The 26,273-nt window shown below is 39.1% G+C and overlaps 1 protein-coding gene across 4 annotated transcripts in view; it reads right to left on the bottom strand.

Annotated features, from left to right (window-relative positions):
* Positions 1-4,380: 4,380 nt before the first annotated feature.
* The window catches only part of MCM10 (minichromosome maintenance 10 replication initiation factor), a 29,535-nt gene continuing 7,642 nt past the window's right edge, over positions 4,381-26,273 (bottom strand). For 3 of the 4 annotated variants that reach the window (XM_039877400.1, XM_039877402.1, XM_039877401.1), the window contains exons 6-20: positions 25,298-25,469; positions 23,563-23,728; positions 21,687-21,854; positions 20,358-20,474; positions 18,169-18,368; positions 16,733-16,833; positions 15,960-16,070; positions 15,756-15,873; positions 14,112-14,340; positions 12,729-12,873; positions 11,963-12,081; positions 10,081-10,194; positions 8,051-8,196; positions 5,063-5,105; positions 4,381-4,976 (exon numbers count right to left, since the gene is read on the bottom strand). In XM_039877400.1, coding sequence (XP_039733334.1) covers positions 4,893-4,976; positions 5,063-5,105; positions 8,051-8,196; positions 10,081-10,194; positions 11,963-12,081; positions 12,729-12,873; positions 14,112-14,340; positions 15,756-15,873; positions 15,960-16,070; positions 16,733-16,833; positions 18,169-18,368; positions 20,358-20,474; positions 21,687-21,854; positions 23,563-23,728; positions 25,298-25,469 — 2,033 coding nt within the window. In that variant the 3' untranslated portion in view covers positions 4,381-4,892. The remainder of the gene's footprint in view (positions 4,977-5,062; positions 5,106-8,050; positions 8,197-10,080; positions 10,195-11,962; positions 12,082-12,728; positions 12,874-14,111; positions 14,341-15,755; positions 15,874-15,959; positions 16,071-16,732; positions 16,834-18,168; positions 18,369-20,357; positions 20,475-21,686; positions 21,855-23,562; positions 23,729-25,297; positions 25,470-26,273) is intronic. The other variant, XM_039877403.1, reaches the window with a different exon arrangement.

Raw genomic sequence — 26,273 nt, 5'->3', positions numbered from 1 at the left:
GAGAGAGAGAGAGAGAGAGAGAGAGAGAGAGAGAGAGAGAACGAGTGAGCACGAGCACACACTCCAGGGGAGATATTGCAACTAATTATAATGTATCTTTGCTTATTTAGAATTTTGGGGAGGAGGTGATAATTTCTGTGAGCCTGAGAATTATTCCCAACTCTTGAGTATCCAATCCTTAAGGTGATCTGTGTACATCTAAGTATCTAGTTATGCTTTTCTCCTCCATTTTTATTTTTTAAACTTTAAAATTTATTTTTGACCAATGATGCCTACTTTACCTATTAAACAAATTTTCTATCATTTAAAAAAAAAAATCTGTATCATTATAGTTAAGCGGTTTTCATAAAGCTTTCTTAAAGAAAAAGCCTCCTACAGGAATGGCAATGTTTATAGAGACATGTCTGAAAAGAACACTGATTTAATATGTAAAACGAAGTTAAAAAATATTTCTCTAGATAATTTCTCATTAATTTAGATACTGTAATAATGAGTCTCAAGTAACACACTAGTGAGTCTGGATCATTTAATGTGTAGACCCCCAAATTAAAAACTTTCCCAAATAAAAATGGCAACCTCATTAATATGAGGCAGTGAGGTCAGGGAGACCTAGCTTGTGATTTTATTAGCTCATGTTGGTTATTTACCATATACCCTGAGCAGAATTGTGGTACTTAGGGGCAAGATATTTTATATTTTGTAAGTAGATTTAGATAATAAACACCTCAAATATATGATTAGATTGGCATCCTGAAATCACTGTTGAAAAAACAGTACATTCCTTTAGTAAGTCATGGAAGACAACTTGTACCTCTAAGTACCTGAATGACACACAGCTGGATGCCACTATTGTTTCAGTATGATTAATAATTACATAAAAATAAATTTAGCATCACAACCTGACGATGCACTCAACCCTGGTCTTGAATTGGCTGCCCCCTCTCAAGGTCAGGCCCACTTAGTGAGGATGTGGAGCAAATGGAACTCAAATACATCACTCCAGAGAATGTGTGAGAACATGGACAAAACCCACACTACCATTTATAGATCTTCTTGTCCAACCTTACTCAAAATACTTCCTTGATACTAATGAAAGAAAATGCTTTCCTCCAGATTGAGAACAAGAACAACAAAAAAATCACATAGACAACATCTAAGATATCTATAAAAAAAGGTGCTAAACTAATATGTTAAGTTTTAGCATGAACCTAGGATACAAGGTCAATCAACGAAAATGTATTTCTATATACTAGCAAGTAATAACTGGAAATTAAAATGGAGGAAATACCATTTATATCATCAAAACTATGAAATATTTAGAAATAAACATGACAAACTATGTATAGTCTGTACACTAAAATTACTAAGTAGCATTGAGAAAAATTAAAAAGACCTAAGTGGAGAGGTGTCTTATATTCACAGTTAGAAAGTCTTAATATTAATATCAATTCCCCCAAAACTGAGCCATAGATTAAACACAAGATTCCAGCAGGGTTTTGGGGATAGAAATTGACAAGCTGATTCTAAAATTCTTCTGAAACACTAGAAAAGACAGATCTAAATTATAGTGACCGATGTCAGTGATAGCCGAGAGCAAAGGGTGTAGACTGGGAAGTGGCATAAAGTGACCTTTTAGGGTGATGAAAACATCCTGTTATCTTGCTTGTGGCAGTGGTTACATGGTGTATGCATTTGTCAAAATTTACTGAACTGCACGCTTATAATATGTGCCTCTTACAGTGTGAAATTGAGACCTCAATAAAGTTGCTTTTAAAAAGTACTACTAGAGAAGTCTGCTCGAGCAACACTACAGACTTGATTCCAATTTTAGTTTCTACTCGTAATTTTCAAATCACTTTATCAGTTTTCTAATCTGCAAAACGGGGACACTCTCCACCTGGTTCTGCTTTGGGAAATACTATACAGCTGCTCCTAATTACTTGTGGATTCACCTAATTGCTAAAATTTATTTGTAAGTACAAAACCAAGATATGTGGCGCTTTTGTGGTCACGGACGGACATGTGCACGTGCAGAACATGAGAAATCTGTTCCCGTTGTCTAGCTTTTCTCCAAAATGTAAGTCAACATTGCAGGTATGGTCTGGCCCATGCAGGGCAAGGCAGGTTCTTTTCAATTTTCACAAATTCCACAGCTTTTCCACAAACCACTGTCAACGTAAGCCAACGAATTTCTTCCATCTTTTGTGCTTCTCTATTATTTTCTTTCAATGTATCGCCATTTCTTTTCTCAATACTGGCAAATATAGAATTTCATTTTTTGAGCCATCCATTGTTCTTGAGAGCTGTCATGTTTCCAAACCTTCACCCACGGGATCAGAGATATCTGTTACCTATACCGTGGAAGCTCTGATGGGCTGCTATCAGTGATAGACTTAGGTGAAAAAATTTACTCTCCTGGTTTTCAAAAACTGATGTTATCAGACACTTTTAATCTGCATCAAGCTTTCCTTCTATCATCTCTTTCTACATGGAAGTCCAACTTATGCACTCTCTTCCTATCAACTTTGTTGTTCACATCAGTCAACTTGTAATGTTTTTAAAAGCTGCAAATTTGAAAGTTTTTAAAAGCTGAAACTTTTAATGTTTTAAGTTCTCTTTAGAGCAGATTCCATACTAATCATTGAAAAGCCACTTATTTCCTCTAAACAGAAAAATGCAGCAAAAAAAAAAAAAAAAAAAAGAAAATCTATTACGAAGATTAGAACAGAACATGCTCAGGTAAGGCATAACCAGTTTTTACTTTGTGTTCGATGGCCTGATAGGATAAGAAAAACACACATTTTGGTTTTATACGAAAGCATTTAGTACACATTGTTAAAAAGGGTAGGATTAAAAGGCTGATATCACTGATGAATCCTGTTTTCAATGCAAACAAGTCACCCACTCCTCCAGCCCACCTATCCCCTCTTATTCCTTAATATTCTAAGAAATTGTGTACGTGCATACACACACACACACAAATGTACATACAAAAAAAACACCTCAAATGAAAATTCCCCAAGATCTAAAGTAACTCAGTAGGAATTCAATTGTATTTTTATATTATTTTTAAATTTAAAACCAAACTTTAAAAAAGGAAGGCATCCAGATACAGGTCACCATTCACCTTTACAAAAATACCACACTACTTATACTCAATACTGATATACACGTGAATATGGACTTGGATGGTACCCTTGGTTCAAACAAGAATATGTTCTCACACAGGAAGGGCATTACTCAAACAATCTGTAGTTCAAGTTCCAGGCAGCTGCTCACTTGTGACCTACTTCAATTACATAGCTCTAAGTTCACAGAACAAATAAGCTACTCTAAATAAAAATATCACAGTTTCGAATACTTTTGGTTCTTATTAAGAATTAAACAATTTATTCTTTGTTAGCTAAAAAAAATTTAAAAAGCTCCAACACCTCCTGGAAGGTAAAATACTCCTAAAAATATAGTCATTAGGAAATGACCTTGGGGGAACACAGGGTCAGACACAGTACCTTCTATCCACACAGAGAGGAGTCTGATGGAATCTAAGGCACGTGAATTTTACTTCTGGCTCTTATACACCTAAATCAACCATCTCTCACGACCACCTCCCATAACTGTTATATTCCTATCGTAACATCATCTTGGGGAAACCTAATCTATTTCTAGTTAGAGTTTAAATAGCAATATAAAAATCGTACCAATTTACTCAATTTTTTGGTGGTATCACCATTCACTTGGGTCAAATGGTATTTGGAAAGTCACGTTGCCCAGGCAGAAAAATCTCCAGATGAAATTTTTTTTGGTGGTAATTTGCCTGCGTCTTGACCTATAATTCTTTTTTTTCTTTCTCCTCTTTAACGCCCACCCTCCTCCCCCCAACCCCATACGCCCCACACACACTTCTATCCCTGACCTATGGATGTTGCCGTCTCCCCTTAGGAACTGGATCTCTGAAGGCAGGGCGTCTCCGCCCATGTGCTCGCAGGGTGTACCCGGGGCCTGGCGCACCTAGGGTATTTGACCTATAATTCTTGATGTGTTATAATGAAGTACATGTGCAAATCTTGAACTCCATGGATTCTGTCTTTAGGGGTGTTTCAGTCACGCTTCACAGCTTCTCAAATGTGGCACTCATTTTGGTTAGAGGTTTCAAAGTTTCTTTAAGCCATATTTCAACAAAGCCTACTTAAAAATGGTATGATTTTAGATGTTTGTACTACAGAGCTCCACAATATTGAAAGGGCACAGAGCCACGCAAACGTGAACTGAAATGCCAATTCAGTGACATAATCAATTTCAAAGAAACAGAACAGAAAGAAGGAACCTGGCTCATAATATTAGTACATCAAGACTATACTGAGGACCATGATAATAATGATCTAGATGACAAAAAGTTATATATTTGTAGAATCTGAGTGCCGAAAGACACATTTCAAGATTAAGTCCAATCTTCCTTATTTCCAGACAAAGAAAATGAAGTCCAGAAGTTAGGCAGCTTACTTGGGGTGAGCTAAATTAATTCTTCTGCTTTCGAGTCCACAGAAACACTAGACCCTTTCTGTGATAAAAATGCGACATTGCACACCCTACGACCCGAGAGATACAGAAACACAGTTCTTGATTTACTTTCCAGTTTTTGGACAAAAAAATTGTGTGAATGTAGCCATCAGGACTAAGAGCACAGAAGACAATGACATCTTGATTGTCCACTTAAAGGTTAATGTTATAATGTTAAATTTGACGTCAAAAGAAGTAAGTAGGCAAAGCTTGTAGGCTTAACAAGTATTTGTTTTGACTGTATCAATCAGGAACATGGCAACACAGAACCAGTACTTGCTTTCCCAGAACCACAAGAGGCAATGCAGGTTGTGGGTATCTGTTTGAAGTCAGGGCTATGTGAGGCTATTCAGAAATTTGGCATGCTCTTCTCCTCTTGGTAACAGGGTTTCTCCTCCTATCTTTGGACCTGTCTTTTCCTAGGAGAGTGAAAATAGTTTAATAAGAAATGGCTCAACATTATTTGCACGGGTCACTAAAATTAGTCACCTCGCAAATGACATACCTTTAGCATTCCGTCTCGTTCCCATTTGAAGAGGCCACAGTTACTGAAACAGAAGGGATGAGATTTACTCAGCGGTGAGGTATGGGCCTCCACACACATACATCAGAAGAGTGTCTCCCACTCAAGCAGAAGCTGATCAAGGTAACACTCATATTCCAGGCCAGGGTTGAACGCGACTGAAGATCCACACTCCAGTGATGTGTGAAATGACCTTCGACTCTGTGATAAGCCAGATACATCAGAGATGGAATTTCTAGTGGTAGCGTGACAGGGCTATGCACATGGTGGGTCATGGATGCAAGACAGTCACTAGGATGACAGGTTTCGGAAGCTAGTCCCCTTCTTTTTTTCTGGAACTAAAAGGTTGTGATCAAAAAGGATCGATCTTTCTTCTAGTCAGGACAATCCTCCTTTTTCATAACCCAAACATGCTTGCTCTCTTATTCAAAAGACATAGAGACCTTTGTTCTTTTTTTAACATGGTGGGTGAGTCCAATCCTGAGAAGGGATGTGGCTACAATGCAGAAAGATTACTTCCACAAAGTTTACTCTGGGGAAGAAAGAGAAACAGAAAAGAAATACAGGGAAATGGGGGCGAGATGTCTTTCCTTTGGGATATGAGAGGGTCTGGGGCCAGAGGACTGTCCTACCTGCCTGTCCTTCTTTCCTATCTAGTTTTGTAGTGGAAGCCCTGACTTTTCTTTTCTTTTTGTAATGCAAATGCCTGACTTAAGCTTTGACTGCTGAGCATCCATATCAAAGAGGCTAACTCAGTAATAAATGTATTGCCAGCCACAGGACCAGACGAAGACCCAGGCGGCCCACCTCCTATGACTGAAGTTCCTTTCAGAGATCTCTGTTAATTTTGACAACTGACCATTTGGGCTATTTGTTTTCTCCTTCTGCGCTTTAAAATCCCCTCTCTATGTTTCTTGTGTTTTAAATTCACCAATAAAGAGTGAGCTCTGAAAACCTTAGACTCTACTCTCGACCCCAATAAAAGCAGAACCCTAGGCCAGTGTGCTCTCGCTACCCGAGAGCTCACTGTGTGGCCCCAGGTATGCTGTGTAATTCTCAGGTCTTGTAAATAATAAATCTGACTCTTTTCAGAGTTTCCTAATTGTTATTGCTGAAGGGCGTCTTGTAATCATAGTAAGAATCACCCGGGCAGGTCTGCAACACTGGTCATTGACAGGCTGAGACCAATACAAAACAAGGTTAGACTCTCTTGCCCTGGGAGTCAGCACGCCAGTGGCCTTCGCCTTGAGCCTCTCCATCACCTTGCCAGTCTAGAGACTGGTTCCATGTCTACTGAGAGAACTTTTGCAGCCCACTAATAGATCAATGACAATATTATGAAAAAGATCGCTGTTCTAGTCCGGGTCAGCAAAAAATGCAACCCACGGGCCAAATCCAGCCTGCTACCTATTTCTATAAATGAAGTTTTATTTGAACACAGCCAAACCCATTTATTTGTGCGTGGCTGCTTTTGAGCTACAACAGCAAAGCTGAGTCATGAAAGAGAACATGTGGCCAGTGAAGCCTAATATATTTACTATCTGGCCTTTATGGAAAAAGTTAGCCCACTTCTGCTCTAGAAGTGCTCAAGAATTGACAAGAGAAAGACCAGAGAAAGCAGATGTTCTTACAAAAATAACAGTGTCACCTGGAGGCCGAAAAGGCATCTTGTTCCTCCATTTCTGAGCTGTATTTACTGCTTATCCTTAATAACAGAAATTTCTTTTGATACTCAAATGTTTTACATGAGCTGTTGTTACAATAATCTGGAGAGAAGTCAAGTATCGATATACACGGAGGTACTTAAAACAATTGTACTCTAGACTCTAAACAATTCACAAATCAGCTCCAGACAAGGTGATGAACTAGCACGAGGTTCGTGCCCTTTTCCTCCAAATCAATCCTGAAGAAACTGGCAGTGAGAGGAAGAATGGGTTCCAGCAAGCAAATAACCAAAACCAAACAAGCAAACAAAAAGGGAGTGAGGATATCCTGGTGAGACATCCTTGGGAAGACTAAAGGTGATCCTGAAATTGCCTCAAATTCCATAGGATCAACATTATAATACAATAAAGGCAGAAATCAGTGACAAAAAAGATCACTAAAATCAAGCCTATGTATTTGAAAATTAAATATTACTAACTCTCGGGTCAAAGAGGCAACCGTCAGGGGCAGAGAAAAACAGTGAACTCATGTTAACGTTGGTGGGATCTTGGTCAAGCGGCACTGCTCAGAGGGCAGAGCGACTGGCCGTGCAGGAGGTCTGTTCACACACGTCAGCACAAACGCGTGAGGAACGCCTTGCTCTACATGACGGCTATGCCGTTGCAACAGCTACCACACCACGACAGCTAGATGTCACGACAGATAAACGTCACGATGGCTACGTTGTCACTAGGCCATAGGAATGTTTTGGCTCCATCATAATCTCATGGGGCCACCATGATATATGTAGTCCGTTGTTGACGGAAACATCGTTATGTGACATGTGGCTGTACATAAACATGAAGAGATGACATTTGACAAGCTGCATGTGATCACCCACCCTGAAGTCCACAGGGTGTCGCTCACGCTGTGCTCTTTGTGAATAATGCCCAACACAGCAACTCATCTCTATATCCAAAGTTTTCCACAAAAGTTAAAAAAAAAAAAAAAAAAAAATACTCCTTAAGAGTAGAGGAAAAAATCCCTCTCCTAACTCCCAACGAACACACATATTCCTCAACGTACCTTACGCATACTTCACTTATTCATTCAATAAACATTTCTGAGGACCTAATACGGGCCGGGCACTATAGTAAGTATTGGGGATAAGCAGTGAAGAGGGCAGGGTCCCTTTCCTCCAGCAGCTGTCAGAAGTAAGGCCCGACCGTCACATAGGACTGTGTAGTGTTCCAATAGGAAAGCATTACGTGGGATGTGGGTTCAAGCCGCCCAGATGGGACGAGGAGCCCCGGGCAGTTCTCGTACCTGCAGTGCTTTTTGGGAAGTCTGTCAAGGGAGACGCATCTGTTTCCACAGGGACACTTGAAAAACCTCTTGACGCCATCGTGCCAGTGGTAGTCGTGCTGCTCGTGGACGCAGGTGTCTGAAGGCTTGAAGTGGGTGTAGGCGCACTGCATAAAACCAGCAGGAGGCACATGTGCTCAAGGGCTCTGAAGGAGAAACTGGCGGGCTGCTACAAAAGCCATCTGCTCTCCCGTCACCACCCGGGTGCTTGCTGGTTGGTGCAGCTACCTTCTTATCTTCTAGTGGCAGTGACCTCTGTGTTTTCTTGGGTCCCTCTGACTGATACCACTTTTCCTCATGTTTGCCCCAGTTTCTAGTCAGGCACAAAGTACACAATAACCTTCTGTGACATCAAGACAACAGCAAGGGCAGAGGAAGAAAAGGACTGGAAACCTCTCGATGGCCCTATTGCAGGTCTCTCCTATGGTCCCTGCAGTTCCTTGGTTATAGGATACTGAGGCATGGGGCCCATCTAGGAAGGCGGATCAGCAGCTCACTCATTTTCTCTGACAAGACCGCTGGAAAGGATATAAGCTTATTACTACTCCTACTTTTTAAGCAGCAAAACCAACAGAGAGATATTAATTCACTTAATGTTGATTTTCAAAAGGACTGAGGAGAATAAGAAATGGTGGATGAAGGTCAAAACAGGTGCTGGGACAGTGCAATGTTAATTTCTGCTAATTCCACTGAGCCTCAATAAATAACTTCCAATTTTGGCAACCTCAAAAAGGGCACAGTGGAGTGGTATGCCAGCTGTGACAAGTGGAAAAATGTCCCTCTTCCCTAAGGAGGTACACACCCTATTCCCTAGAACCTGTATGTTAGGTTACATAGCAAAGAAGGATTAAGGTGGCCAAATGTTGGTTTTAAGACCAGGAGATTATCCGGGATTATCTGTATTATCCAATGGAACCACAAAATGTCCTTAAAAGTGCAAGTGGGGCACAGAGGGTGATGCCATGAGGGCTCAAGCCATGAGAGCGCTCAAGCCACCATTGCTAGCTTTGAGGAGGGAGGAAGGGGCCACACACCAAGGAATATGGGCAGAATCTAGAAGCTGGGAAAGGCAGGGAAATGGATTCTCCCCCAGAGCCTCCAGAAGGAAACAGCCCTGCGGACACCAGATTTTAGCCTCCTGAGCCCTACATAGTCTTCTGACCTACAGAATGGTAAGATGATATCTTTGTGTTGTTTTAAGCTATCAAACTCGTGGTCATTTGTCAGAGCAGCAACAGGAAACTAATACGCCAGCTATGTCCTTAGGCTTGCCACTCTGTCAGAGTAAAAGCTGTCATCTGAGGTAAAACCTTTACTTATTCTCAAAGGTCTGAACATTCTCAAAGGTCTGAACTTTCTCAAGGAAGCCCTACCTTTGGTGGCTAGTTCAGGGCCCCTAAATGTAAAGGAGAATCTAAGGCTTTTAAAGGAATAGAGAAATTGTACTTGGTAAATTAAGCCTCTTCCTCCTTTAACACATGTATTGGAGATCGATTGGTGAGGCGGGTATAAAATGAGTGGAAGAAACAGTGCTCATCAAGAGCTTCCTTTTTATTTTTTTCTGTTTTCTATTAATATTGAGGAATAGGGGATTTGTTATTTTCTAACAGACTTAGGGTAAAACTTCTGAAAACATAGATTAATAATTCACATTCTGCCTTTAGTACATTAAGCCCTAAGTAAAAAAGGACAATAGCAGTTGGTCATCACATGTGATGCCAGATCAAGTCATTCAACCAAAGTCCCAGGGGCTGGGAATCGTGGACTCAGGGAGTGTAGAAACTTGAGAAAAAGGTAAGAATAACTTGGATCCAATGGGCAAAGGGATGTTAGAGGCACATCTGCAGAACCGGGAGGTGTGCTCAAATGAAGGGAAAACCTCATCACAAATGCTCCCCCATCAGGCTCAACTGCCAGATCAACAGGAAGCCAGGTCCTAGGCTACCAGGGGCAGGTTGGTTTCCAGCCTAAATAAATGATCTAGCACATACCGTCTTGCATGTCACTACTCGACATTTCACTTCTTTGATGTTCCTCATCTTTTCTTCCATTTGTTCTTTTTTTACCAGTGGCTCAAAATAGAGTTCCTGCATCTCAGCCTCGGCCTGGAATGACAAGGTATACAATGGACTTTGTACCAAATCCAACATGTACTCAGGCAGCAGTTCAATAACAGACAGAACGGAAGAGAGAAGCTCATTGTCATCAGGACACTTGATAATAGCTCAATAAAATGCAAACCAAGATGATCATAAGTAAACACCATTCTTAACATGCAAAAAAAAAAAAAAAAAAAGGTGGGGAGGGATATGAAACCATTTGTTAATTGTGGTGATTATTTAAAATGCTAAATAAAAACCTAAAATAGTATCATTACTAACAGTGTCACCATGTCGAGTGCACACCGGAAAGGAATGCGTCCTACGACCCCAATACAGACTCAAGCTATGGAAAGTATTCAGAGCCCCCAGTGGCAATGGCCCAGTCTTTTCTACGCTCATCTCCAGACCAAGCACCTGGCAAGAGGCACAACAGGGGGAAGGTATGAGGGCAGAGAGGTATTTACAGCAGAATGTAGTCACAGGTCTGTGTGAGAGCAGCCACACAAGGCACAAGGACCCAGGGTCTTTGGTGGCCACGAGGCTAGAGGCTCAGCTCTACAGTCTTTGGAGTACTTCTCCTGATTGAGTTTCAAGTCCAGTGGAAAGATATATTATATAATTGTCTAGTTAGTCATTTGTTAATCAAAAGAAAAGCAGATTATTCAGAGTACTAGCACTAAGTGGGGACAATAGTGCCCTCAAGGGACCATTTTGAAAATCCGTAAGAGCACTTTTTTTGTTATCCCAATGACTGCCACCTCGGCTACTGGCAGGGGCCAGGGATGCTACACCATTTGCAATGCACGGAACTGTCTGCCATACAACAAAGGATTGCCCTGAATGTTTTATGGGATGTTATGTGGATGAAAAACCTGATTATAACCCTCGAATCTAATTGCTTTATATGCAACCCTACGGTGTCTGTGCGTGGTACTAATATACACTGAATACTGCAAGAGTGCAGCTAGGCAACTCCCGTGTATGTGGAGGGACAACTGTGCGTGGCGTCTTCAAAAGTTTCCCAGGATTATTCATATTTTTTTTTTTTTTTTAAAAATAATCACATTTTCAAAGAAATAGGCCCATGGTTTTTAAATTACCAAGGAAACATACCTATACAAGTCTTTCTAGCTGTGTCAAATATTTACAACACTTATAAACCCAACACTGTTTACTTCATTATTTCTCCTACGGTAGTTGTGCCCATGTGTTTACAAAACGAAATATATATTTGGGACATAAATATTTTCATTTTTTCTTCTTTACAACTAGGATATTATATTGACATTTCAATATAATTTAACTACTTAGGCGATTATATTATCGACAAATTTTATTTCCAGATAATAAGGGAGCAATGCAAAATACTTATTAAAAAGAGAGATTGTAAGTGTTGGGTTGATCATTACTGGGCATCTGAAATGCCAATATAAAAATATTTGAATGGAAAAATCCTTTCTCACATTGCAAGGCAGAAAGAAAATAGGTGATAGTGGTGAGCCATTTAAATTTAAGTTCATAGCCATAACTACATGAAAACATTTTTATAATACTAAAGTCTATTTTAATAATGTTAAATGATATTCTTCAATGCGAGGACAAAGGGAAAACTAAAATCTACTGGAAATATTCCTGTTCTTCAAAACAAACTCAAACAAACCAGCATATAGCTATGTCTTACTTGAGGTAAAAGAAACAGACTCTTTGTCCCATTACACTGCCCTGACAGCCAAAGGCCATCTCTGCCATCTTTGATCTTTTGAGCTCGTACCTCTTTTATGATCCCTGTGTGCCTCGATTTTGCTTTTAGAATCTTCTGAAATTCCTCGGATTCAAGGTAGGCAAGCTGTTCTCTCCGTTTTTTCCTGGCAGGCTCCAACTCATCCTCAGCTAGAGCAAAAAGAAAAAGCATCAGCTGTACCAGAGGACTTTCAGAGGCCAGCGTGCCCCACTGACTCAGCTTCCTCCATTTTCTGTCTCTGCCCACCAGGCCCTTCAAATTTAATTTATCCCAGTGGATACCAGGAGAGGAAGGCTCTTCAGGGGTGGGGGGGGGGTGGTGGGGTGGTGTGTGTGTGTGTGTGTGGGGGGGTGGTGTGTGTGTAAGATTTGACTACTGGATAAGAATCCCTTTTTCAATTTTAAACAGCAACTGATTATGATAATAGATAACAACAAAAATCCTATTGACAAATTGATGTCAAAATGACACCATCAACTCCTGAGTTCTAAAAATAAAAATGGGGCAATTCAAAATAAAGGAATCCTACTTCTTTCAAAGTAAACGTTTATACTAATATATAGGTACAAAGATTCAATGAGTAATCCTTTTCTCAAGTTTTCAAATTGTACGTAATTTCAATTTAGTGTGATTATAAAAAACAATCAGTTCCAGTTGTAGGAATTCTATTTAGGTATTTTATCTAGAGGAGAGGTAAAGGAAAACAACGGTTTGACCTCAAGGATACTGGTTGTGGTTTAAACATTTCCTTTACAAAGTTTTTCTTTTCTATTGTGAACTCTGAAATGTACAGTACCTTGAGGAGAAAATGTGGTGTTTTTTTCTACGCGTTCCTTCACTTCCAGGAAATCCTGTGGGTTGTTCGGCTTCTTTTTAATGCTGTTTGGGTCTGTTTTTGTAAGAATCTGGCCTTTCGCCCTTAATTTAGTTATAGCGGCTAACTAGAAAAAAAGAGAAGGCAATGAAAATCTAAAAGATGAGATAGGCATTTGTAGTTCTGTAACCCTTTCCAGATCTTAACCAATGAATTCTGGCTGCTCTTAAATATAAATTGGCAAACTATATCTTCATTTTACTTAGGATTAGTATAATTATTAAAATTTAAAAGCATGGGAGACAGGTCTGTAAATTAGTAAACAGTGGGCTAACATTGGATAATACAATTATGTAATTTTCAGGTGTACATTATAATTTAACATCTATATATTCTACTGCGTGATTATTGGGGTAACATTGGTTAATATAATTATATAATTTTCAGGTATAAGTTAGTAAATAAAACCTCAGCTTTTAAAATGTCAGTAGTTTAACATTAGCTTGTCTGTAGGCTTTTAGACCCATAGTAGAACTACATAAACATTTTGGAAGTTTGTTTTATAATTAGACAGAATTAAGATACAATTTCAGATCTGCCACTTACTACTTTGTAACTTTAGTTACTTAATTGTTCGGCCTCAGTTTCTACAATTATAAAATGCGGATGACAGCCTTACCTATCTTAGAGTGAATGAAATGAGACAATGCACAAAAAGTATGTACCTGGACACAGAAAATAGCATGTATGCATATATCACAGGCATAGAGTAACAGTAATGAAGATGTGCGATTATTATTACTGTAGGTATGGCACTGACTTGTAGCTAGCCTTTGCCTTGCATGTAGTTACAGCTGCTCCCAGAACAAAGTGAAGACAGTCTGACTTTGTTCAGGGTGACTCAGGAAGGGGAGTGGTGGAATATGCTGTGCTGAGCAGGTGGGACTCTGAGCACCCCCAACTCTCACTTCAATCAGAGCAACTCAGCTTTTATGTCTAAAGACTGGGATTCTGTGTAAGAGTTCTTTTAAAGAAGTTGTCTTTAAACCCATATTTTACAATCTTGCCTCAACAGCTCCCAGAATTTTTTCCCTAATGCCAGTGTCTCCAGTTGTAAAACAATACCTTCTCCTAGGCTATCTCCTTCAGCCTGACAAGAAACGGTGTTGAGGTAACAGCTAGTTTTCTTAGATTAAATTAATAGCATTATGTTAACACCATTATCATTTAAAATCCCTTTGACTCTAATTATCATGATCAATAAATAGCTATTAGGTACCCATCGATACTAACATAAAGGTTGAAACTCCACCTATGTTTTATGGAATGCAAATTCAAGCACTAAAGAAAACAGATACCAGTTACCTTTTTGGCTTCTGCTAAAGCACTTAGTTTTGGTTTTGGAGGTGGTGACTCATCAAAAAAGAGAACATCAGCTCCTTCTGAGATGCCTCGCCCCAGCTTGGGCGCTTGTGTGGCTGGGGTTTCTCTTAGCCTGGGGAATTCAGCCCCCGTTGCTGGAGACTGAGAAGGGGGCTGTTGAGAAGACGATGGCACAGCTGGGCTCGTGAGCTCATTTGAGCTCTGCAGAAATCTTTAAAGAAATAGGTAGTCACAAACTATGTAAGCACAAAATACACAGACTGAGAGATATAGGAAGGTCACCAGCGAACAAGTAGTTGTTAGTAAAAAATTTCCCTTCCTTGGGTAATAAATTCAGATTAGCACACAAGAAGAATGCTAGCTTCAGTAACTCTTCAGTTGACTGATTTTTCATTAAAAAAGCTCTGTTTTACCAATTTAGAACTGATTACTATTTTTATCAATTGGCTTTCCAGTGGCTTTCCAGCGAGAGCTGTCTGTGGAACACGGCCCTGGAGGTGAGCTGTGGATTGTATTCCCAGCCCTCTGGTTAGCCTAGGACCTTCGGGAACGCACCAAATCTCTCGGTATTTTATACTCTATTGGGAAGAGATAACTGCCGGTGATGCGCTTCGGCGCCCTTGACAGAAAGGTTCTATAATTCACAAGGTGACTATTTTATATACAGTTTTAAGGGCTATTTAAAAATAACAAATGTCAGAAATCATCTAACCCAAACCTTTCATCTATAGATGAAGAAATTGGGGCCTAAAACCCTATTGTTCATAGCAACAGGCTCAGACTAGCACCAGGTAATCCCAGGTCGATATTCTTTTCACTACCACATACCCACTCTTTCCAGCTCCAGGCTGAGTTTCCAAATTGCCTACTCTATCCTGCTCAAAGATATGTTTTACTTGGTCAGCAAAATTCTGAAAAACTATAAATTATAATGCCTTTAAATTGATAGGTGCTCCTTTATTTCCCACAAGGTCCACAACTCCATATACACTTTTATGACCATGTATGTATATTTATGGCACTTGATGAATACCTCTATAGACGGCCCATCAGCACCCCAGAGATCACTGCAAGGACTGAACAAGACACTACTGATGCAGCACATAGCACAGTGCAATACTGGTTAAGCACCTGTAGACAGCTCTTATTACTATTCAGATAACCTGAGCTGAAGAATCTTTGATTCGTTGACCTTCTGCATCTATTTCCACTTGATTTTGCCTCTAAAATGACTGTTTTCAGTGCCTCAGTTTTATCATTTATCTGAACTGCAAAATCTACTCACTGGCTCGGCCTGTAATTAAAAACCTAATAGTGGTAATACTAAGAAACAGGAATCAAACAGGTCACCATGAGCTTTCCCCTTTCACAAAACCCATTTCAGATGTCATTCTTTTCTCTTTTCTGCAGTGATATTAATTACTGTAACCGGTACCACTTGGTCTCAGGATTCACTAGCATAAGTCAGAACTATGTAACTTTATTTAGGTTATATTAAAATTATTTTAATACTTTTGAAGTTAAAAAGGTAGCCAGCCATCTAAAATCTAAAGTCACATTTGTGAATTCTATGGAGAATTCCTCAGATGAGCTACCCAAGTAGGCCATGTTAAATGTTACTCTTACCGTTTCTCTATTTCTTCTGATCTCTTTTTCTTCATCTCCAACATATGCTGTTTCTGTTGCTTCAAGAGGGCTGATGCTGAGATAGACTGGAACACAGGTTTCGGGCTCCCCATGATCCCTAAAACACAAGCCACAGAATGAGCGGGTTCTGCGAGGCCATGGGAACTCAGGTATGGATGTTAAGCAGGTACAAGCTGACTCTACCTGATGACTTGATTTTGGTCAAATGTTGTTTCAAGTTCCTGGCTCCAAACGTAGGCATGTCCATCAATTCCCTGAATTCCTCAGAGCAAGACAAGCTCTTCTGGGGTATTCCTGGAACACAGCAACATCAGCTTAAGAGGACCCAAAATTCAGACTGCTGGATGTCATGTGACTGATCACTTATTAAACTCTGCATTCATAACTTAGTTGTTTATAAGTGAAGTAGATGGCACACAAATAGAAAAAAGACTCCTTAACCTCTAACGTCAGACCAGTAGGATTGCAAGGATATGACAGATACATCTTATTTTGAGTAATGATTAGAACATGAATACCTGTGGGGTCATTTCTGGAATATGCACTATGGGTAAGGACCTACGCTCGGCCTTGACTGCTCTTATAAACAAAGCCCCAAGTGTAGGGTAAAGGCAGCATCCTCCAATCTAGATCTGTTTCAATGAAAGATAATGGATGAGTTTGACCAGGAACATGATACTACTGATTCTAAGACTGGACGTTATGAGTTAGTACCAAATACATGAAGAAATCTTAAAGAATATCCTAAGCTAAGACACGGCCAAGATTAATAATATGCTGTTTTTTCTTAAGATACTGTCAACCACCTCTGATTCCTTCAGCTTTGGTCACATCACTCACAAAGATCGCGATAAGTAGACACCTATAACTTAAGAGTATGAACTGTGACCATTTTCAATCCCAAAGAATAGACATTTAAGCCAGAGAAAGAAATGCAGTCTTGAAAACAAACTTACCAAGTTTTTGTTGAGTTTCCTGAATGATCAAGTCTGTGCCCTTCACAACCAGATTAGTCAGAGTGGTTTGAATCTTCTTTTTAGGAGCGACAGCTGCTGCACTGCAATAAAAAGTCACCCGCCCCCAAAGAAGATCACTAAACTTTAGTGATTTTCTAACTAACAGTTTGAAAATAACTGAATTCTTCTGATGATGTAAAGAAGGCACAGAAGAATTCTTTATTACAAATTGTTAGTTTTTCAAAGCAGTGGATAACTAGATTTGCTTGATACCATGGCTCTCAGTCATAACTGGTATAAACGTTGTATCACAGATGTGAAATAGCAATCAACAAATTTGAGGACATCTGGAAGGACAATTTGGCAAAAGAAATAAAAAACACGCCAACCCTTTGATCAAGCAGGCTAGGAATTTATCTTTGAATAATTAAAGACTATACAAAAACAGGATGTTCTCAGAAGCTTTGTTAAAAAATGGAAACCCCATTTAGGTTTATCTATGGGGAAGTGTTTAAATAAATTATCGTAGAGCCATGTAAAACAATACTATGTAGACACTAAAAATAATACAAGTAAATATTTGATAAGGAAAATAATTATTTTATGTTGAAAAGTATAGGTACAGTATGATCTCATTTTATATTACTAAAAATTTATATACATGGAAAAATAAAAACCACCTTGAAGCATATATACCAAGGAAGTAACACGTACATATATTTTTAATAATGCATATATATTGCTTTCCGCAATTTGAAAAAATACAGAAATTATTTTAAATCTTAAAAATGTGTTTGCTATTACAAAACAGGCATAAGGTGAGAGCCCTCTTGCCTATTTCTGTTGGACTGGGAACAAAATCTAAGTTCTGTCCTTGGACCAACTATAGCTCCCTTGTACCAGCATGCCACTTGTCACATCCACAGGTGGCTTTCCAGAGTAGGGTACAAGGCCATTGATCACCTACTTTAGGGCCTCTATGGAGAGGCTGAGACCCCCAGAAGAGGCCAAGAAGACCTGCTGCCCACATTTGTGTGCGGGTACACTGCATGTCTGTTCACTGAATTAAAGTGGATTCCAAGAGGTTTGCAACTTCACTCCAATAGTTGTGAGGGAAACGATTTAAAGGATGTCAACACAATGATCGACCAAACAATCAGCCCTGATAAAGGCCCACTGTTCACGTTAGAACTCAAGCAAGAAGTGTGGGTTCTCTGTTAAAGACTATCCTGACGTGACTTAATTTCTTCCCGTTCTGTGGGTTTTCCTCTCTACCTGGAGTAAAAGCCCTCATCTACCTTGTTCCAGGTGGTCAGTTATGAAAGATAATATCTGTACAGTCTTCTAAGACCACCACAGAAATGTACAACCACTGGGTTCATTCTTTACAAGCCAAGCAAGATCTTTGACCCAAAAGCAGCCCAAGAATGTCTTACATTGAGGCTGCATACGATGCTGAAGAAACCCCTCCGTAGTAAAAACTGTCCTGACACAGCCGCTCTCTCAGGCTGGTGCCTCTGCGGGCAAACTTCTTTGGAATTCGTCCTCCAGAGAAGGTGGACTGCAAGTCAGCTCGCTTGGCACTGAGCTTCTTGTACTGAGCCTGGATGTGATACTGACAGTACTCACAGTCCTTCTGTAAAACCAAAGAGAGGCTGCTTAGGATCAGGGTAATGGGCCAGGAAACAATATAAAGACACACGGTCCCTTCCTCCCAGTGTCACAGGGCACCACTCTGCATGCAGAGCCCTTCCTATTGGCCTCCAAGGCCATTTCCAAAGTGCTGCTATGCAGTGACTAAAGGAAAAGAAGTCTTCCCTTAAATTCCAATTAAAGCACTAGTCAGGTCAAAGAAAAAGTGATATAGTTCACTCCCTTTGCCCTCTTTCTACAATCGAAATAAAATCGGCTTCTAGGAAAAACCTTGAAAACATTATGCTGAGAGAAGTCAGACACAAAAGGTCGCATATTGTATGATTCCTCTTATATGACATATATAGAGCAGTAAGCCCACAGAGGCAGAAAGTGGATTAGAAGTCACCAGGAGATGCAGGTGGGGGAGATGAGAAGGGGTCACTTACTGGGTAAACTGTGTTTTTATCAAGCAATGACATGGTTTTAAAACTAGAGAGCTGGTGGGTTGCACAATAGAGTGAATATACTAAATATCACTAACATGTACGTTAAAAAATGGTTAATAGTTTTTTATGTGAATTTTACCTTTTACCTCAATAAAGTTAATTTAAGAAAAATAAAACAAAATCAGCTTCTAGTGAGATTTTTCTATTTCTCTGGTTGACTCTTGGACAACTGCTACTTCCTCAGTGTCAGGAACAAAGAGAAACTACTATTATTCTTTGGGGTGAGTCCTTAGATATGGTGACAATGAAGGTCTAGCTCTTATGTGGAGATCTCTAAGGTACTTCACTCTGAGACTTCTTTTTCCAACTATCTCCTTCCTTTCTATTTCCTGCTCACTAGTTCATCTGTTAGGCAGGAATGAGATGAAACCAAAACCTGTCATTTAATCCTTTCAAAGAGCTCTAAGATATACCACTTCTCACTTACTAGAATGGCCATAATCAAAGACAGACATTGACAAGTGTCGGCTACATATGGAGAAACTGGAATCCTCACATACTTCTGGTAAAAATCTAAAAGCCACTTTGGAAACCAGTCTGGCAGTTCCTTAAAAATCTAAACATATAGTCACCGTATGACCCAGAAATTCCACTCCAGCTGTATACCCAATGGAATCAAATATAGCTACACAACAGCTTACACATGAATGTTTATAGCAGCATTATACTTAATAACCAAGAGGTGGAAACAACCCAAATGTCCACTTACTGATGAAAAGATATGGTACGTCCATACAACTATTATTCAACAATAAAAGGGAATGAAATGCTAATAAATGCTACACCATGGATGAACCTTGAAAATACTATGGTAAGTGAAAGAAACCAGGCACAAAATGCCACATATTGTACAATTCCATTATATGAAATGTCCAGAATATGCAAACCCATAGAGACAGAAGGTAGATTAGATCTTACCAGGGGCTAAGGAAGACAGGGATCTGTGGTGCCTAATGGGTATGGTTTTCTGAGGGGAATATTGAAAACATTCTGAATTACATAGTGGTGAAATTTGCACAACTCTGAATATATTAAAAATTACTGAACTGTACACTTTTAAAAAGTGAATTGTATGGTATGTGAATCATATTTCAATGAAGTTTTTTAAAAAAAGCTCTAAGAAAAAGTACAATGGAGTGAAAGTGTAGACTGAAATTCATTATAGTGTTTGATCTCTGGCACTACAAAGAATGGATAAAAGAATGGTTGGTGGGAGTTAAAAACTGAGGGCAAACTAAAATTGTTTCTTATACCTCCTAGTCAGCTGGCAATAAAAGACAACTTTCTTAAGAAGTTAAATCCTTCCCTTGCCCTCAGAGTTTTAAACAGGCAATTCTTAACCACACGTTTAATTTTCTTACTTTGATGCTTTCTGTTATGTAGGAAACCCAGTTCCAAAGTGGCCATTATACTAAAGTGTCTACAATTTATTCCCATTAGTTCCCTTCTTTAGCAGAAACCATCCTAACAAGGCTGAAACCAACCAAATTGACAATCTGTGTACACGGTTGTCCATTCTTTTTCTTTGCTTTACAGGTTCCCAGGTCAAGAGCTTCACCCATAATTAAGATCTTTTGAGGATGATCAATAGATAAGCACACCTGTAGAAAAAAAGTGGAGTGGGAGTTAAAAGCAGACAAAGCTATAGCCAAGAATAAATAAAAGAATGGTTGGTGTGAATTAAGAAGGTTTTATCAGTCTAAAGGACTATGAAGCCAGTGCCTTACAAAAGTTTTAGAAATGAGAGGTGTAAAAGATGCATTTAGTTCTCTACTCAATATCCGTCCTGTGTCTTTGCTATCAGAATCTTGATTTTATTTGGGTCAGGAAACCCTGAGCATAAGATAATGGACCCTGTTTTCAGTTTTCCCAGCATTCCGTATAGTAAGCAACAGTCATATGATTATATTCTGGCCTATGAGACTGAAGTAGGAGTTGGTAGGGAAGGTCACTAGGAAAGCTTTGCGTTCTTGATAAAAGCAGATAGAGGAGGCTGGCTCACTTTCTTCCTTTGAATGGAGATGTGATGGCAAGAGCTTCAAAGCCATCTTGTGACCAAGAAGAAAAGGCTGAGATTTACAGACTCTGGCCCTGACATCACTACATTTCCTATGTCTGAATTTTTTTATTATGTAAGAAAAACAAACCCCACTGTTTACTGTTAAAAGAGTCTACAGTGAAGTTTTTCTGTTACTTGTAGCCAAACACATTGGAATCGATAGGTGAAGATTTGCTACAATTCTCTGATAAAAACAAAGAAAGAAAAAACTTTGTCTTTCACTCTTTCTGACAGTAATGTGTCTACAACAAAGTGAAGCTTCTTGCTGGGTCAGATAGAGAAATGGTCTGTCCCATTCACACTGTTTCTAGATTTACAACTTACTAGTCAATCAGCAGGAAGTACTGAAACTGTAGTGCTGCTTGAGAAAGATGAAAATTCACTCTTATTCTAAGTTGTACTAATGGAGCAAAGTCCCCTCAACTATAAAACCTTGCCTTCTTGTTGTTGCCATGGAAATTTATGGTAGAGATCTAAGAACACCTGAGTGTAAGAGTTAAAAAAACTCCAGGAATCTTGGAACTAATTTGAAAAGATATAATGAAAGAAGCTGATACAAAACACATTAAGGTGGGTGGAAATTTATAATACTGATGGACAAGAGATGAACAAACAAACAAAAAACCAAATTACTGAGGATATAGTAATATAAAAGCATGACTTATCACCTGAAAGACCAACACAAATGTTTTTGACAGAACTTGACTAAGTTGCAAAGACCCTCCCCCATGAAATCACAGAAACAGATTCTTACCTCCTCTGAACCATCCTTCGGCTTCATGGGGTTAGCGTTGAGCAGCCCTACGACCGTACCCTGCTCAGTCTTCCAGAGTTCTTTGTGAACGTCTCCAAACAAGAACAACGACACATACCGTGTCAGGTCATGAAGATCGTTCAGTCGCCAGATGCTGAATGTTTTTCCCTAGAACAAATATTCATTCTTAATTTTAATAATTTTTGTACAATGAGTTGTACTGTCTCCATTTATGGTTCAAGTATTATGTTGTGGGAAAATATGTAAGTATCCGCATTTAGATATTTTTTAAAAAACAAAATAATTCCAATAATATTGAACCAAGCTATTTCACAGAAGCATCCCAGGATGGTTACAAGTTATGGCGAGCTATATAATATAATCCACCTTGAATATATAATCATCAGAATGTCTGTTAATCATAAATTAATCCTCTCTCTAGGCTTTAGTATTACCCTTCTCACTTTAGAAGTGATGAAAGGCAAGCCAGTAGCAAAGTTGTTACTGGAGTCTCTAATTCTCATGTCTAAATAGTCAACGGCATAGCATTGCCTTTCTAATCTGACACACACAATCCTAAAAGGTCAAGAGGAAATTGTGACACTACCACTTAATAACTTACCAACATATACTTAGTAAATATTTTATCACTGATTAATACATTATTAATATTAACAAGGTTTCAGCTCTATACTTCTAAATCTTTACTTAGCTTAGAAGAAAAACAAAAGCATCATTAAAAAACTGGTAGTATTTAACTGTAAAACTTCAGAAGTATTATTAAATATCTGAAGAAATGCAACTCAAAAGTGCTGACCACTTATAATATGAAAAACTTTCACATTTAGATATTTTTTAAAAAACAAAATAACTCCAATAATTTTGAATCAAGCTATTTCACAGAAGCACCCCAGAGTGGGTATGGTTACAGGTTATGGTGAGCTATTGCCTGAACTCAAGTATTATAATTATTCTTCCATGGATTTGTACAATGCCTTTCTTGGAAGAGTTCAGATAAAATTTCGTAGCTATTATTTTAATGTCATTATAGCCAGTTGTGATGCAATTAAAAACTTAAATAAAAACCACTTGTTCACATTTACCTAGACAAAACAGGGCTAGAGGAGGACTCATAATCTAAAACTCAACTGCTGGAGTTAGCGCTCATAAAAAAAAATCTAGGGCTGGTCAAGATCTAAATTAGAGCATCAAATCAGTATTGAGTGTGATTAATCATAAAATTCTAGAGCTGGGAGAGACGTTCCACATAATCAAAAGCCAGTCCTTTCATTTTGCAGATAAAGAAATAAGGTCCTTAAAGAAAGATTAAGAGCCACCTTAAGGCCACGCAGCTAGTTAAAGGGAAAATGAGACTTAGAACCCAGGTTTTCTGACTTGCCAGGACACAAAATAATTTTCCTGTTATGCCTCAGTCAACTGTGATTTTAAAACTTGTTAGATCCTTTGCAACAGCCATCAAGTTAAATATACGATACTGTGCTGGCACAGGTCAGCCTTTCCAGAACTTCCACAACTGATGTCTCACACCTAGTAAGGCTCTCAAAGGGTCTGTGAGCTCAGCCTCTTTGATCATCTGCTCCCTTCTTCCACACAGGGGATTACAGTATCACAGAGGTAGCCACATGTCACCAAAAACAATGACAAGAGACATACAGTACCCAGATTGTCTTTAAACAGGGCATTCTTTACACTTAGCTCCCTTGGATACCAGCCAGTGATGATGTGGCAATTTGAGAACTTAATAGCAATTAGCTCAAAATAAAATAGTGATAGGCTTTGGGTTAACAAATCAGGAACATGATTCCACATTGCCAGTCTGTGATGAAACAGCTAAGAAATCAATAAAATGGCTTACACTGTTACAGCTCTGTGGGGTGACTTTCTTCACTATAACCCCAAATGTCACCCAGTCTATTTCTTCGATCTTCTCACTTGTTATCTTTTCCTTGAGCTGAGACAATCTGATCAGTTTTCGGCCAGTCATTTTCTTGTTCATTTCTGTGGAGGACACTCGAGGTCGTCTGTGTCAAGAAACCAGCAATTAGAGATTATTCTAATAAGAGATTATCTGGCACTGTAGCAGGTTGATTAGAAGAGGTATTATGGGTAGAAATCGCTAACGTAAGATTTAAATTTCATCAGTTCTGAAAGAATTTCACAGATTCTACTATTTCTAATTAGATTTAAAAAAAAGATTTTCATATAATAAAGGCTTTGAATCTAGCTTCAATTAATATATTCTTGTTTCTAATGACTGGTCAAAACCTGGTGAATTTGCAGATTGTTTTTCTTTAGTAGAATGTTAATATCTGTTCCACGTTTGATCATATTCAAAGATAAGACAAAACAAACATGTCTTTTGACTCTTTCAGAAGTCTTCTGGAATAGGAAGCCCTAGAGCTAACTTTGAACAATGAAGAATATTTAGGAGAAATCCTTTACTTTGTCTGATTTCTGTGAGTTAATAGGTTACTATCCTTCAGAGTAATTTTATGGTCTGAGATTCAGGTATAACAATTAAAGAGACTCAAAAAATTCTGGCATCTCCTAAATTTGTAGGCCACTCAGTAGCTTTGGCTCAGCAGTTTCAGCTTGGTCTACCTCCATTCAATTCATACGTGTATATTACTTGTATCTTAAATATCTTTTATTATCCACAGGGAGTTTCACCTAGGAACTGGTTGGGGCAGGCAGTGAAATCTCAGGAAGGACGTGTTTTATCTTGGGAAAAAACCCTGAAGCCCCTCAATGAGCTTTTACTATATTCCATCTCTCAGACTCTGTCTAAAATGTAATAAAGATATTGAATTTTTTTTTTTTTTACATTTTGGAGAGTACTGAGTCTTAACACACTTCTACTGTATCACTGTATCCACAGTACCATACTGTAGTGTGGCAGCTACTTATTCTCGCCCTGCTTAATAATATACAGTTCAAAAGCTTGGCAGTTTTAGTTTAGATTGACGAGTGTTAGGGGTTTTAGAGGGGGTACACTTGGCTACTCAGACTGTACTAAAAGCAACCCAGTCTCAGAGTGAAGATTACTGCTCTGCCCTGGGCTTTGAGAGGTGCAACATAGTGGTACAGAGCACAGAGAATTGAAAAGTCCAGTCTTTTCACCAAACTGATTCTGAGATTTATTCTTATTTTAATTGAATATCTTAATTTTTCCATGTAATAGATGCAAAGAACATTAATTTGCCTTAAAAGTTATTAGGAAGAAAAAGAGCATAGCTATTTTGCTTAACATCAATTACAAGATACTATTATCCTGGTTAAACTGCATATAAACTTTCTGTATTTAAAAATAATCTGTTTGTCAATTTCTAATTAAATATACTACCTGTCCATTTCCTTTTATGTATATCTTTACATACAAAAACAAGAAAAAGTCTTCCTTCAACATTTTACATGCAAATGTACTGAGTCACACCCAATGCTTACCGTCAACTTTTGTCAAGTTCCAAGAGCTGCTGGTGTTATGTGGATCTGCTGTACGAACACCTACTTCTAAAAGGCTCAGCCCTTGGGAAGGGGTAAGAGGCCTCTGGGCATGTGAGCAGACTGTGGGGGCTGCCACAGGTACTGACCTGAGCCTCAGGCCGGAGAAGGCTTCCACGGAGACCGGCTGAGCTGTTTCCCCAGAACTCCCAGGGGCCCGTGCACCCTGATCTCTAGTCACCCCAGTAGACTTGTTCCCAGGAGTCGTTCGGAGTGGTTGCAATGGCGCACCTGTCATCCTTGAAGGTGAGCTTTTAGGGTCTAGAAAATGAACATAAAACTTAAGTGCAAAGGAAACCACACTGATAACTACAACTTTTTAATGGAACTGTTGCTTTTTTAATCAACACATGCAATAACCAACTCTTGAGAGAACGAAGGAAGCCCACAAGAGCATTTCCATGCTACCCTCAGAATCTCTGCAGTGTAGTCCAGAAGAACTTTCTGCAATGATATAAATGTATTATACTGGTGCTGTCCAATGTAGTGGCTACCAGCCACATGTGGCCATCGATCACTCAAAATTGTGTTTCTAAGAAAAAGAATGTCAATTTAATTTAACCTAATTTAAATTTTAATGACCCCACACGGCCTGCGGCTGCTGTACTAGGCAGTGCCACTCTGAGACATGTACAGAGCATTCACCGTGTGCAGGGCACTGAGGGACCAAAAGCTCTGTTTCAGGAGTCAATACTCTGTGGATATCTGTGCACAGATCACATTCCACCTGAAGAAAATCCAAGATCTGTGCACGAATCACATTTCACCTGAAGAAAATCCAAAGTTCGCTCCCCTTTCTTTTGTTTGTTTCATTTCATTTCGATCTGTTCCATTTTCTTTGTGGGGTGGGAAGAGTTAGGGAGACCAGGCTAGTCTACTGACATGGTTACTTTTCATAATTTAGAAGCGTCTGATAATGCTCCAGGAGGTCAGAGAGCCTGGGTATTTTCCTTAGTAAAATATTACCTTCTCTTAAACCAGATTTTTGTTTGGCCTCAGAGAGGCTTTGGGTCACTGCTCCCAAGCTAGGGGCCAGGGCAACCTGGGGCCTTAAGAATCTCTAGA

Source organism: Pteropus medius, unplaced genomic scaffold (genome assembly GCF_902729225.1).
Source record: "Pteropus medius unplaced genomic scaffold, Ma_sr-lr_union100, whole genome shotgun sequence".
Classification (NCBI taxonomy): Eukaryota; Metazoa; Chordata; class Mammalia; order Chiroptera; family Pteropodidae; genus Pteropus; species Pteropus medius.
Note: the sequence above shows the minus strand (reverse complement) of the source record. Positions and strands in the feature narration are given on the sequence as shown.